Raw genomic sequence first — 14,483 nt, 5'->3', positions numbered from 1 at the left:
CTCACTCATACATAGTCATATATAGTTACACAATATATATATGATTATATAGATAAATTAAATACATAAGGTGGCCATGAGTCATGCGTATGCTGTGGTATATTGCATATGCGCAAGCTTGACTTGTGTTCATTGTTTAGCAACATGAGACTTTAAAGAGGACCTTTCATGGTTTGGGGCACAGGCAGTTCTATATACTGCTGGAAAGCCGACAGTGCGCTGAATTCAGTGCACTGTCGGCTTTCCCAATCTGTACCCCAGGTAAAGAGCTTTCTGTCCCGGTACTGTAGCGCTTTACAGTCAGAGGGGCGTTCCTGACAGTCAGTCAGGTACGTCCTTCTTCAAAGCAGCACCTATAGTGCTATATAGTGTGAGCGGGGAGGAACGCCCCCTCCCTCTGCTCACAGTGCTCTTCCATAGACGAGTATTATCAGGAGGAGAGGGGGCGTTCCTCCCCGCTCACACTGTACAGCGCTATAGGCGCTGCTTTGAAGAGGGACGTACCTGACAGACTGTCAGGAATGCCCCTCTGACTGTAAAGAGCTACAGTACCGGGACCGATAGCTCTTTACTCGGGCACAGATCTGAATTCAGCGCACTGTCGGCTTTCCAGCAGTATATAGAACTGCCTGTGCCCCAAACCATGAAAGATCCTCTTTAAATATCGTCACAGCGCTCAATTTTTTTTATTTGCGGGACTGGAAAAAAAAATGCACAATTTCCTTACAGATTTTCAGACCCCAGAGTACAATAATTGGAGACCCAGGGGAGTATACAAACATAAAAAAAAACAATGTTACTTACCTCTCCTGGGATCTGGCGCATTCCCTGGTGCTTTCGGCCATCAATGTTGGACCAGACGTCACATGAGCCTGCGACGCATAAGGACGCTGGCCTGGCCTGTGTGACTTCTGTTATATCACCAAACAGGCCCAAATCCTGAGGGAGCGTAGGAGAGGTAAGTAACAGTGTTTTTCATGTTTCCTCGCCTCCCCTGGCCCCCGGACATAATGATAGCGGTGTTTGTGGGGTCCGCAGAAGCCCGTTACCTGTCTGCATTAAGGCCATTCCCTTCCCCTCTCTACATGAAAAATGTGGAGAGAAAAGTCCTGCAAACACCACTTTTTTTCCTCGCATTTTTCGTGCAGAAACCACACGGACTCCATAATAGTTTATGGGGTCCACAGGTTTCCTCAGGTAACCCCTTTTTTATGCGGATTAGGTTTCTGTTTGGGGAGGGGGGGTCCCCAAGCGAACCCCTAAACGTAAAACCATGAACAGGTGTGAACCAGGCCTCAGTCCTTATTGTTTGTTACAGTGTATCAGTCTGTACCATGTGACCAGCTTAGGAGGAGATGGCATCTATAGAGTTAAATCTTCTAATTTGGGATTTGTAGTGTGCGCCTCCCTCCTCCCTCTCCAGGTAGAAGTGCTCTGGAGAGTCCTGTTGACATTTTACAGTACACAATTCTGATTTTTGGCGTCTCATGAGAACCACGATGGCGATGGCAAAAAAACATCTCAAGAACTTTCATTAAATTACTGAATAGATTTTATGGATCTCCAAATAATTTCTATCAATTTATAATCAAATAATTAAAATTTACTTCAGATTCTTCTAAACATACAAGAATCCCCACCCCACTGCACCCCAAACTAGAGACCCCCGAATATGTGCCACAATTCTAGTAACACATTTCTGGGAAAGCTGGGTGACACTGAATATAATATTTACAGACTAAGATATCCCAATGTATGTAGCCAAAATATTATATTATCAACATGTCAGTAACGGGGGCGGAGCTGTGACAACCTCTCAGACATGATATATACAGGTGGTTGTCAGTAACAGGGGGCGGGGCTGTGACAACCTCTCAGACATGATATATACAGGTGGTTGTCAGTAACAAGGGGCGGGGCTGTGACAACCGCTCAGACATGATATATACAGGTGGTTGTCAGTAGTAATAGATGGATAGCTGTACTGTAGTATAAGGTGTGCGGATCTCATGTCTGATCACGTCATTATATTATATCAGTGATGTCAGTCACAGGGGGCGGGGCTGTGACAACCGACGCAGATGTGAGCCTAGCCTGACTTGTATTCACACACAGATGATTGTGTGATGGTTTTCTGCATAACTGGTTTTGCTTCCCTTCAGTAATGATAATGTTGATGAGGATGATGACAATAATATTGATGATGATGACGTTGGTGAAGATCATGCTAATAATGCTGATGCTGATGATAATATTGATGATGATGATGCACATTTGCTTTTTTCAGGGTTGGATGACTGTTTGCAGCAATATATCAAAAACTTTGAGAGGGAAAAGATCAACGGGGAACAACTTCTGCACATCACCCACCAGGAGCTGGAGGAGCTGGGCGTCACCCGCATTGGGCACCAGGAGCTCATTCTGGAGGCAGTGGACCTACTCTGTGCCCTGGTAAGCAGCACCAACCCCATGCATCTTGTGTGAGTGTGGGCCAACGGGGGAAGGTCAGGGGTCTGATGAGGGTCTTCATAGAGGCTCATGTGTAACTCTGACTACCTGACAAGAGGCTGATAACTGCAGAAAACTGCGATGAGGAAAAGAGTTGTCCTCCCTGTAACCTGGAGCCCATGTGCAGCCTGATACTGGGGGTTGTAGTGCTCTATAGACTATAATAGAATTGTATTATGGTCATGTCCGGTGGTCAGGTCATATTGGAGGTTGTAGTGCTCTATGTATACAGTATAATAGGATTGTATTATGGTCATGTGTTGCGGTCGGGTCATGTTGGGGGTTGTAGTGCTCTATATATAGAGTATAATAGGATTGTATTATAGTCCTATGTGGTGGTTGGTTCATGTTGGGGGTTGTAGTGCTCTATAGAGTATAATAGGATTGTATTATAGTCCTATGTGGTGGTCGGGTCATATTGGAGGTTGTAGTGCTCTATGTATACAGTATAATAGGATTGTATTATGGTCATGTGTTGCGGTCAGGTCATGTTGGGGGTTGTAGTGCTCTATGTATAGAGTATAATAGGATTGTATTATAGTCCTATGTGGTGGTCGGGTCATGTTGGGGGTTGTAGTGCTCTATAGAGTATAATAGGATTGTATTATAGTCCTATGTGATGGTCGGTTCATGTTGGGGGTTGTAGTGCTCTATAGAGTATAATAGGATTGTATTATGGTCATGTACGGTGCTCGGGTCATGTTGGGGGTTGTATCCCTCTATGTGCAGAGTTGCTAGAATTATATTATGGTCATGATGGGGGTAGTAGTATTATGTAAATATGACATTGTATGTCAGGTGACTTCAGCCGATATCCCTGCATTATATTCCACTCCTGCTCCCATATCTTCTTCATTCTCCGGACGCCATATAACAATGTCATCACAGTTCGTAGTAGTCGCTCGTATTCGCCAAGGTCTTTCAGGACGAGACGTGGATCTTGTGCTCTGCTATTTTTAGGCGGCTGTGCTTGCAGTTTTATTTATAGGATAATATTAGACATGTAATTTAGCTGCGTCTCGGTCAGTCAGCCGCTACGAACATGACACGCAGGAAGTGGAGCCGCGTCCGGAGCCCGGATACGATTCTCCTCTACAAATCAGACTGGGTGTCAATTATCAGAAAATCACTGTAATCGGAGAAGTTCCGGGGATAAAAAGGACACAAGTCATTTCGGCCCCTGAGGGCCGGCGCTGAGGTCTGATGGTAGTGACCATGGTCAGTGCAGATGGAGATGATAAGACTGGGGAGGAGTGTCTTTCTTTTCTTTGTGTTTTTATGCATTCATACATACAGAATAGAATAGAAGATGAGAAAATGTACTAAAAGTCACATTGGGGGTTATGTCCTGGTATTACCTCCTCTCAGACAAGACTCCACCTAACAGCACACCATTTGGTCAGGAGAGGTATTACAGCTAACGATTATCAGTACTTATATCACATAACAGCACACCATATGGTCAGGAGTGGTATTACAAGTAAAAATTAGCAATACTTTTCGCACAACATATGGTCAGGAGTGATATTACAAATAATGATTAAAAATACTTTTAGCGCACCATATGGTCAAGAGCGGTATTACAAGTAACAATCATCAATGCTTTTCTAATAAAAAAAAACAAAAAAAAAACAACCTACCATGTGATCAAGACTGGTATGACAAGTAGTGACTATCAATATTTTTTATCACATAATAACACACCCTAACCATGCATCAAGTTGTCAGGAGTTGTAATTTAAGCAATCACTGCTTTCATCACATAACAGCACACCATGTGGTCAAGCCTGGTATTACAAGTAATCTAGCACTGTTCATTCACATATCAGCTCAGCACGTCATGTGTTCAGACCTAGTATTACAAGTAATACAGCACTGTTTATTCACATGACAGCACACCATGTGGTCAGACCTGGTATTACAAGTAACAAAGCACTGTTTATTCACATGACAGCACACCATGTGGTCAGGAGTGGGATTGCAAGCGATCATAATCATTACTTTCACTATGCGACAGCATAGATCATTAATCACAGGAGAATTAATAACATCCATCTGAGTTGTCACTCAACTTACCCAGAATCAGATCATGCATATTATTTTGAGTGAATACATTTTTACAAACTTGAAATAAGAGGACATGTTGAGGAGGTGCATCTTGTACTAGATGATACATGGTATGATGGATGTTACAAAGTGACCATCACAGTGAGTGCCAAGGGACGATTGTGTCGCTGATCATAGACATTGGAAAGTTTGGTGATATATCCTTTCTCAATGGGGTCAAGGAAAATTTGTAACAGAGATTGACCAGTTTGGACGACCATATTTTATTGATGGGTCTTCAAAGCCTAGATCAAGATCAAGAGGCATCAAATAACTTTGTACTAATCTCTCTCTACTTTCTGCTGCATCTTCGCAATGTCTTGATGTTAAAACCCCTTTAAGCCATTGGCCATGGCCTGAAGGAGTTAAATCCTTGCTCGGAGCCCTGCGTTGAGTGGCGTCGCGTCTCCAGCAGCTCCATCTGTTCGCCTTTGTGCCACTATTATTCTGGACTGCAGGAACCCATGGCCATTGCATACAATAAATCATTTACAACTGAGAGCTGAGGTCTGGGGAGAGGAGGCTGCAGGCGCCGATCCTACTTATCACTAATGCCACGCAATTCTGCAAATGGCGAACACTTAGAACATTGACCAGTCAATGTGGAGGAGCAGACGGAGATCATGGGGTGGACAAACTGTGATCTTACCATATAAAGTCCATCAAATTTTACAAAAACCACAGAGAGTAATGTGCGAGGGCACAAATATAATATACTGGGCACTGGAGCATGTGGAGGATGCTGAGCGGTCACCTGCTGGGGATTGTACATAAAACTTATTATCATGTAAGACATAATCCATATCCCTTACTGCTCTGCCTGTGTAGATGTCAGTCTTCACTATTGTTCCATTTATGCACCAAGAAGCTGAAAGTGAGCTCTAACACCCCTTATACCCATTGGAAGTAATCCTGTATTATACTCCAGAGCTGCACTCACTATTCTGCTGGTATAGTCACTGTGTACATACATTACATTACTTATCCTGTACTGGTCCTGAGTTATATCCTGTATTATACTCCAGAGCTGCACTCACTATTATGCTGGTACAGTCACTGTGTACATACATTACATTACTTATCCTGTACTGATCCTGAGTTACATCCTGTATTATACTCCAGAGCTGTGCTCACTATTCTGTTGGTACAGTCACTGTGTACATACATTACATTACTTATCCTGTACTGATCCTGAGTTACATCCTGTATTTTACTCCAGAGCTGCACTCAGTATTCTGCTGGTACAGTCACTGTGTACATACATTACTTATCCTGTACTGATCCTGAGTTACATCCTGTATTATACTCCAGAGCTGCACTCACTATTCTGCTGGTACAGTCACTGTGTACATACATTACATTACTTATCCTGTACTGATCCTGAGTTACATCCTGTATTTTACTCCAGAGCTGCACTCAGTATTCTGCTGGTACAGTCACTGTGTACATACATTACTTATCCTGTACTGATCCTGAGTTACATCCTGTATTATACTCCAGAGCTGCACTCACTAGTCTGCTGGTACAGTCACTGTGTACATACATTACTTATCCTGTACTGATCCTGAGTTACATCCTGTATTATACTCCAGAGCTGCGCTCACTATTCTGCTGGTGCAGTCACTGTGTACATACATTACATTACTTATCCTGTACTGATCCTGAGTTACATCCTGTATTATACTCCAGAGCTGTGCTCACTATTCTGCTGGTACAGTCACTGTGTACATACATTACATTACTTATCCTGTACTGATCCTGAGTTACATCCTGTATTATACTCCAGAGCTGCACTCACTATTCTGCTAGTGTAGTCACTGTGTACATTACATTACTTATCCTGTACTGATCCTGAGTACACACATAATACTGTCTGTCACAGTATACTATATCAGATAGGAAACTTCTGGATTTTCCATTCAATATATTCTGGATTATGATTTGTATATTTTCTGGATTATTGCTTCTGTATTTGAGGTTTCTTCTCTTTAGTAATTGCCTCCTCTCCCCTCGATATAATTACCATCTTCTGCTCTGACTGTGACATTCTGCCCCCCGCCCCCTGTCTCATGGCACAGCCCGGCATCACATCAGCTATTCAGGTGTAATAACACTGTATATTAAGTATGGGCTGTATAGACACCGTTGTGCGTCACAATGTAATAGTTACCTTCATCTTTACATAGATATCACTGCAGGAAAGTTCTGCAGCAACACTTGTCTCATCTGTGGAAGAATCACATGCTGCTCCGTCTGTGACATCAGTAACAAGTCAATGGTGAAGGGTGACACCATGACAACATGAGGTGTTTAGTCCTACAGGGCTGGGAAGTGACCCGAATATCATCAGTGTCGCCCTCTGCATGTTCTGTGAACAATGAGGACAATCTATCTGATAATGGAGCAAAGAACAAATTGTATTCCTGCCTGATACAAGGAGTGACACAATTTGTTCTTCCACAATCTCCTCCTGTTCTTCCAGTCTCTAGAATAGAATGCCAGAATGACTGTGAAGACTGACACTTCCCATAGGCTTTAGTTTAAAGGAACATATATGTGCAATCCAACTTGAGGCACTGACATCCTAATTACATCATGGAAGTCAGATTTGCATATTCTTCCCATGTTCCTTTGCAGACTCCACACACCTATATGGTGGGCTCTCCCTATGCAGTGGTGATATCCCCTTAACCCTGTCTAAGCCTCTCACCTCTGCCAGATCAGTCTTCGCAAGCTGATGAGATGCAAATACATCAAAACGGCTGTCCTTGGCTGAGAAGACTATATCTGGTATAATCCCAACATCATTGCAAACAAAGGGCTCTCAGGTCGGCATGATGTTAAAGGGAGCGCCCTCTATGGGTGTGTTTGACTGAGACTCTGTCTTCCTAATTACATCATGGAAGTCAGATTTGCATATTCTTCCCACAATCCAATAATAGTTATATTCCTTCAAGAAGAGAACAGTATTATAATAGTTATATTCTTGTACATAGGAGCAGTATTATAGTAGTTATATTCTTGTACATAGGAGCAGTATTATAGTAGTTATATCTTGTACGTAGGAGGTAGTATTATAGTAGTTATATTCTTGTACATAGGAGCAGTATTATAGTAGTTATATTCTTGTACATAGGAGTAGTATTATAGTACTTATATTCTTGTACATAGGAGCAGTATTATAGTAGTTATATTCTTGTACATAGGAGACAGTATTATAGTAGTTATATTCTTGTACATAGGAGCAGTATTATAGTAGCTATATATTCTTGAACATACGAGCAGTATTATTGTAGTTATATTCTTGTACATAGGAGCAGTATTATAGTAGTTATATTCTTGTACATAGGAGACAGTATTATAGTAGTTATATTCTTGTACATAGTAGCAGTATTATAGTAGTTATATTCTTGTACATAGGGGCAGTATTATAGTAGTTATATTCTTGTACATAGGAGCAGTATTATAGTAGTTATATTCTTGTACATAGGAGGTAGTATTATAGTAGTTATATCCTTGTACATAGGAGCAGTATTATAGTAGTTATATTCTTGTATATAGGAGTAGTATTATAGTAGTTATATTCTTGTACATAGGAGTAGTATTATAGTAGTTATATTCTTGTACATAGGAGCAGTATTATAGTAGTTATATTCTTGTACATAGTAGCAGTATTATAGTAGTTATATTCTTGTACATAGGGGCAGTATTATAGTAGTTATATTCTTGTACATAGGAGGCTGTATTATAGTAGTTATATTCTTGTACATAGGAGCAGTATTATAGTAGTTATATTGTTGTACATAGGGGCAGTATTATAGTAGTTATATTCTTGTACATAGAGGGCAGTATTATAGTAGTTATATTCTTGTACATAGGAGCAGTATTATAGTAGTTATATTCTTGTACATAGGAGCAGTATTATAGTAGTTATATTCTTGTACATAGGAGTAGTATTATAGTAGTTATATTCTTGTACATAGGAGTAGTATTATAGTAGTTATATTCTTGTACATAGGAGTAGTATTATAGTAGTTATATTCTTGTACATAGGAGTAGTATTATAGTAGTTATATTGTTGTACATAGGAGTAGTATTATAGTAGTTATATTCTTGTACATAGGAGCAGTATTATAGTAGTTATATTCTTGTACATAGTAGCAGTATTATAGTAGTTATATTCTTGTACATAGGGGCAGTATTATAGTAGTTATATTCTTGTACATAGGAGACAGTATTATAGTAGTTATATTCTTGTACATAGGAGCAGTATTATAGTAGTTATATTCTTGTACATAGGAGCAGTATTATAGTAGCTATATATTCTTGTACATACGAGCAGTATTATAGTAGTTATATTCTTGTATATAGGAGTAGTATTATAGTAGTTATATTCTTGTACATAGGAGCAGTATTATAGTAGCTATATATTCTTGAACATACGAGCAGTATTATTGTAGTTATATTCTTGTACATAGGAGCAGTATTATAGTAGTTATATTCTTGTACATAGGAGACAGTATTATAGTAGTTATATTCTTGTACATAGGAGCAGTATTATAGTAGTTATATTCTTGTACATAGGAGCAGTATTATAGTAGCTATATATTCTTGTACATACGAGCAGTATTATAGTAGTTATATTCTTGTATATAGGAGTAGTATTATAGTAGTTATATTCTTGTACATAGGAGTAGTATTATAGTAGTTATATTCTTGTACATAGGAGCAGTATTATAGTAGTTATATTCTTGTACATAGTAGCAGTATTATAGTAGTTATATTCTTGTACATAGGGGCAGTATTATAGTAGTTATATTCTTGTACATAGGAGGCTGTATTATAGTAGTTATATTCTTGTACATAGGAGCAGTATTATAGTAGTTATATTGTTGTACATAGGGGCAGTATTATAGTAGTTATATTCTTGTACATAGAGGGCAGTATTATAGTAGTTATATTCTTGTACATAGGAGCAGTATTATAGTAGTTATATTCTTGTACATAGGAGCAGTATTATAGTAGTTATATTCTTGTACATAGGAGTAGTATTATAGTAGTTATATTCTTGTACATAGGAGTAGTATTATAGTAGTTATATTCTTGTACATAGGAGGCTGTATTATAGTAGTTATATTCTTGTACATAGGAGCAGTATTATAGTAGTTATATTGTTGTACATAGGGGCAGTATTATAGTAGTTATATTCTTGTACATAGAGGGCAGTATTATAGTAGTTATATTCTTGTACATAGGAGCAGTATTATAGTAGTTATATTCTTGTACATAGGAGCAGTATTATAGTAGTTATATTCTTGTACATAGGAGTAGTATTATAGTAGTTATATTCTTGTACATAGGAGTAGTATTATAGTAGTTATATTCTTGTACATAGGAGTAGTATTATAGTAGTTATATTGTTGTACATAGGGGCAGTATTATAGTAGTTATATTCCTGCAGATAGGAGGCTGTATTATATTAGTTATACACTTGTACATATATTATACAGAATAGTCTGTTCTATTGTGAGGTATTACGGAAAGTGGGAAAAAGAATTGCAATGATTAATTAACAGAATTATAGAAATGTGTGAGGTGTTATTAGAGCGTGCAGTAATAAGGATTAGATGTCTTTGTTGGTTGGGATTTTATGGTTCCGTCCGTTCCCTTTTGATTCAATAACAGTTCTCTGTTAGAGTCTATTCCTTGGGGGTATGAGGCATCTCTTCTTTCAGCTTCTTCTTTGTCATCTTTATTCATGAGGAATTTTAATCTTAATTTCTGAGGTTTTTTCCAATTTTTCAATACCAAATTGATAAGTGATTGAAAGTAAAGTATCGTTGAGTAAAGTGGAGCTGGAGATAATTTACCGCCCACTGTTGGAGATTTCTGTGTCCTCCAAACTTGGAGAGATTAGTCGAGGTTTTGCGGTCATAGGGTCAATCTACGGACCCTCTCTGGGTCCTGCTTGCTGTATTTTGGTCCAGAGTCTATGGCCGCACACACCACACTGTCACATTTTATGGCCCGCACATTAGGCCATTACCTTCTATATTATTCCAATAGGTAACGCCAATTTTCATTCCCCCATTCTGGCTCCTGTTCAGGACACTCCGTCCTCTAAGGGACTATGTCTCAATACAGAACCACACCAGGATGTGATGTCCAGACATTGCTCAGGGTCTGGTCCCAGTGTACGGCGCTCTCTGGAAGTCGAAGTGGAGAAGGCCTGGACAGTAAAAAAAGGGGGTCATAATGCAACCCAATGCTGTGGGGCTCCTGATCTCGGATGAAGAACCTTGGGCTGGTTGTGGACTTCACATTTGCTTAGTGACCCCATAAAGTTGTGACGTTTGCTGAAATATTGATCTGGAGATTTAACCTTGTAATTACCGTAGCGCCGTCCAGGGAAAGCGGATTTCACAGCCGATAAATCCTGGGCTCCACATATTAGGAACAGATCCGCTCTTAACGCAGCAATCAAGTCCTAATCTCATTAGTGGCTGCTTGGCCTCGGACGGCCGGGTCCTGAGGTTTAGTGACATCTTTATGGCTTAGATTAATTGGTTTATACTCTCAACTCGGGATACACGGCTGGTATCACACCCATCATTCTCCATCTTCACTGGTCTGACTAATGGATCATGATAGACAATACCAGGCAAGGTTATATAACTCAGAGGTGCAGGAAGAGTCACACAGACGCCAGGTGGTTAAACATTAGGAACAATGTGTCTCACTTTCAGAGAGATCTCAGCATACTGCCCCCTATAGCTAAATTATTCTTCTGTATCTTCTCCAGCTTGTAACGCGTCCCAGTTATTAGAGTGTACCTTACTCTTCACAAGAGAGCTCCAGCTGCGGGTATACTCTAGCCTGACTCTGTACCGCTGCCTCCTAAAAACTGCTGGGCTTCAATCTGCCTCTGGCACTGGGCTAGTTTCATGTTCCGCCTTTCATCTCTTCAGTTTGGCGCTCTCTGCTGGCAGCTCCAGTTCTGTACTGACACCTATAACCTGCAGCACTCGTCTTCTAGTAACTCCAGTGTTGTGCTGTCACTTCCCACCAGCTGCACTGAAGTGGTTCTGAAATGTGCTGGTTCTCACTGGCCGTGACTAGAAACCAAGGCATTGCGTACAGTCTATTCCTCCTATTCAGTCCCTGTGTGAAGTCTCTCCCGCCTCTTATGCAATCACTGTGTACAGTTCTTGTGCAGTCCATGTGTGCAGTCACCGTGTGTAGTCTCTTCCTTCTCATATGCAGTCTCTTTCCCCTGTGCAGTCCCTGTGTGCAGTTTATTTATTCTCCTGTGCAGTCCCTGTGTGCAGTCTCTTCCTCCTGTACAGTCCCTGTGTGCAGTCCCTTCCTCCTCCTGTGCAGTCTGTGGGTGCAGTCTCTTCCTCCTGTGTCCTGTGCAGTCCCTGTGTACGGTCTCTTCCTCCTGTTCAGTCCCTGTGTGCAGTCTCTTCTTCCTTTGCAGTCCCTGTGTGCAGTCTCTCCCTCCTGTGCAGTCCCTGTCTGCAGTCTCTCCCTCCTGTGCAGTCCCTGTGTACAGTCTCTCCCTCCTCTGCAGTCTATGTGTGCAGTCTCTCCCTCCTCTGCAGTCTGTGTGTGCAGTCTCTTCTTCCACCTGTGCATTCTCTATGTGCAGTCTCTCTCTCCTGTGCAGCCTGTGTGTGCAGTCTCTTCCTCTTGTGCAGTCCCTGTGTGCAGTCCCTTCCTCCTCCTGTGCAGTTTGTGTGTGCAGTCTCTTCCTCCTGTGCAGTCCCTCTGTACAGTCTATCTCTTCTGTGTATGCAATCTCTCCCTCCTGAGCAGTCTGTGTGTGCAATCTCTCCCTCCTGTGCAGTCTGTGTGTGCATTGTCACTCCTGTGCAGTCTGTGTATGCAGTCTCTCACTCCTGAGCAGTCTGTGTGTGCAATCTCTCCCTCCTGTGCAGTCTGTGTGTGCATTGTCACTCCTGTGCAGTCTGTGTATGCAGTCTCTCACTCCTGAGCAGTCTGTGTGTGCAATCTCTCCCTCCTGTGCAGTCTGTGTGTGCATTGTCACTCCTGTGCAGTCTGTGTATGCAGTCTCTCACTCCTGAGCAGTCTGTGTGTGCAATCTCTCCCTCCTGTGCAGTCTGTGTGTGCATTGTCACTCCTGTGCAGTCTGTGTATGCAGTCTCTCACTCCTGAGCAGTCAGTGTGTGCAGTCTCTTCCTCTTGTGCAGTCCCTGTGTACAGTCTATCTCTCCTGTGCAGTCTGTGTGTGCAGTCTCTTCCTCTTGTGCAGTCCCTGTGTGCAGTCCCTTCCTCCTCCTGAGCAGTCTGTCTGTGCAGTCTCTTCCTCCTGTGCAGTTTGTGTGTGCAGTCTCTTCCTCCTGTGCAGTCCCTCTGTACAGTCTATCTCTTCTGTGTGTGCAATCTCTCCCTCCTGTGCAGTCTGTGTATGCATTGTCACTCCTGTGCAGTCTGTGTATGCAGTCTCTCACTCCTGAGCAGTCAGTGTGTGCAGTCTCTTCCTCTTGTGCAGTCCCTGTGTACAGTCTATCTCTCCTGTGCAGTCTGTGTGTACAGTCTCTTCCTCTTGTGCAGTCGCTGTGTACAGTCTCTTCCTCCTGTGCAGTCTCTCACTCCTGAGCAGTCAGTGTGTACAGTCTCTTCCTCCTGTGCAGTCCCTGTGTACTGTCTATCTCTCCTGTGCAGTCTGTGTGTGCAGTCTCTTCCTCTTGTGCAGGCTCTATGTGCAGGATGGTGGACACAACTCGAGGTCTGACTAAAGTATATGATATGATGTAGCAGCAGAATTTTAACTGCAGCTCTGGATGTAAATGGATTATATGACATAAAATAACAATAGAATTTTGGATGCAGCTCTGGATGTTACTGAACTATTTGACAGGGTGTCTAAGCAGAATTACGAATGCAGCTCTGGGATATAAATCAGAACCAAAACTCAGAATCATTGTAAATAAAAGAGATTTACGGAAAGAGCGTACATTACATTTGGATAGAATCCACAAGGATGATGAGATCTGAGCTTTCCGTTGTGTATTCGCACACTGTGTATTTCTTAGTCACTCCGCTGAGTAGTCATTTCTTGGAATCGCTTTCGTTGTCTTCTCACAGTTTCACAGAATCGGACACGTGGAATATTTATTATGGTCACATAATACAGATTGTCAGCGATGACATCATGGGGGGAAGTCACAGATCACAGCTCTAGGCAATGACATAATATATCCACTTCTCCAGTCACATACAAATCTGCATCTGAATTACTTTGTGTGGATAATCTCATGATATTTAACCAGCAAAGGAAGCAGTAAGGGTGAATGCAGCTCTAGATGTGACTGGAGTATACAATAAGACAGAATCACTATAGAAACCTCAAGCCAAGGATCATACAGTGGAGTCAATGACATAATAATGTGCAATGCTCAGCGTGTCCTGCACGGGGCGACGCGCTATGTTATCATAGATATCAGGGTTGCTCGCTTCCTCACCTGTTCTTCCAGCTGCTGGGAGTGTAATAACCGTTTGCTGTCCTGATGATGGAGTTACATTATTCCAGGCATTCGCAGCTATGACCCCAGAGTAATGCAGCAACGGAATAATTTACCGCCACTATTTACAATTGATGTGCGGTGGCGGAGACGGGTGATTTTTGACATAGCATTATGATTATTGTGGGTATCAGACATCGCTCTGACAAGTCACAAACCAGACAGTGAGTCAAACAATGGCGCCAAGATGGCTTCCGGCGTTATGTATTTATGTCACTGGAGGTTTGTCTTTAGGAACATACAAGGGCACCTTATCCTGCAGATGCTTATGGCGACTTCTCGTACTTTTTTCAGGGACTCCAGAGTTTTACTCCAGTCATT

General features: G+C 41.7%; 1 protein-coding gene across 1 annotated transcript in view; it reads left to right on the top strand.

The window, feature by feature from the left end:
• Positions 1-14,483, top strand: part of LOC142184425 (connector enhancer of kinase suppressor of ras 2-like) — a 193,780-nt gene that overhangs the window by 70,334 nt on the left and 108,963 nt on the right. The window contains exon 2 of the mRNA XM_075259286.1: positions 2,288-2,451. Coding sequence (XP_075115387.1) covers positions 2,288-2,451 — 164 coding nt within the window. The remainder of the gene's footprint in view (positions 1-2,287; positions 2,452-14,483) is intronic.

The sequence above is a fragment of the Leptodactylus fuscus genome, chromosome 11 (assembly GCF_031893055.1).
Source record: "Leptodactylus fuscus isolate aLepFus1 chromosome 11, aLepFus1.hap2, whole genome shotgun sequence".
NCBI lineage: Eukaryota > Metazoa > Chordata > Amphibia > Anura > Leptodactylidae > Leptodactylus > Leptodactylus fuscus.
The sequence above is the reverse complement of the archived record's forward strand: the minus strand, read 5'-3'. Positions and strand labels throughout refer to the sequence as shown.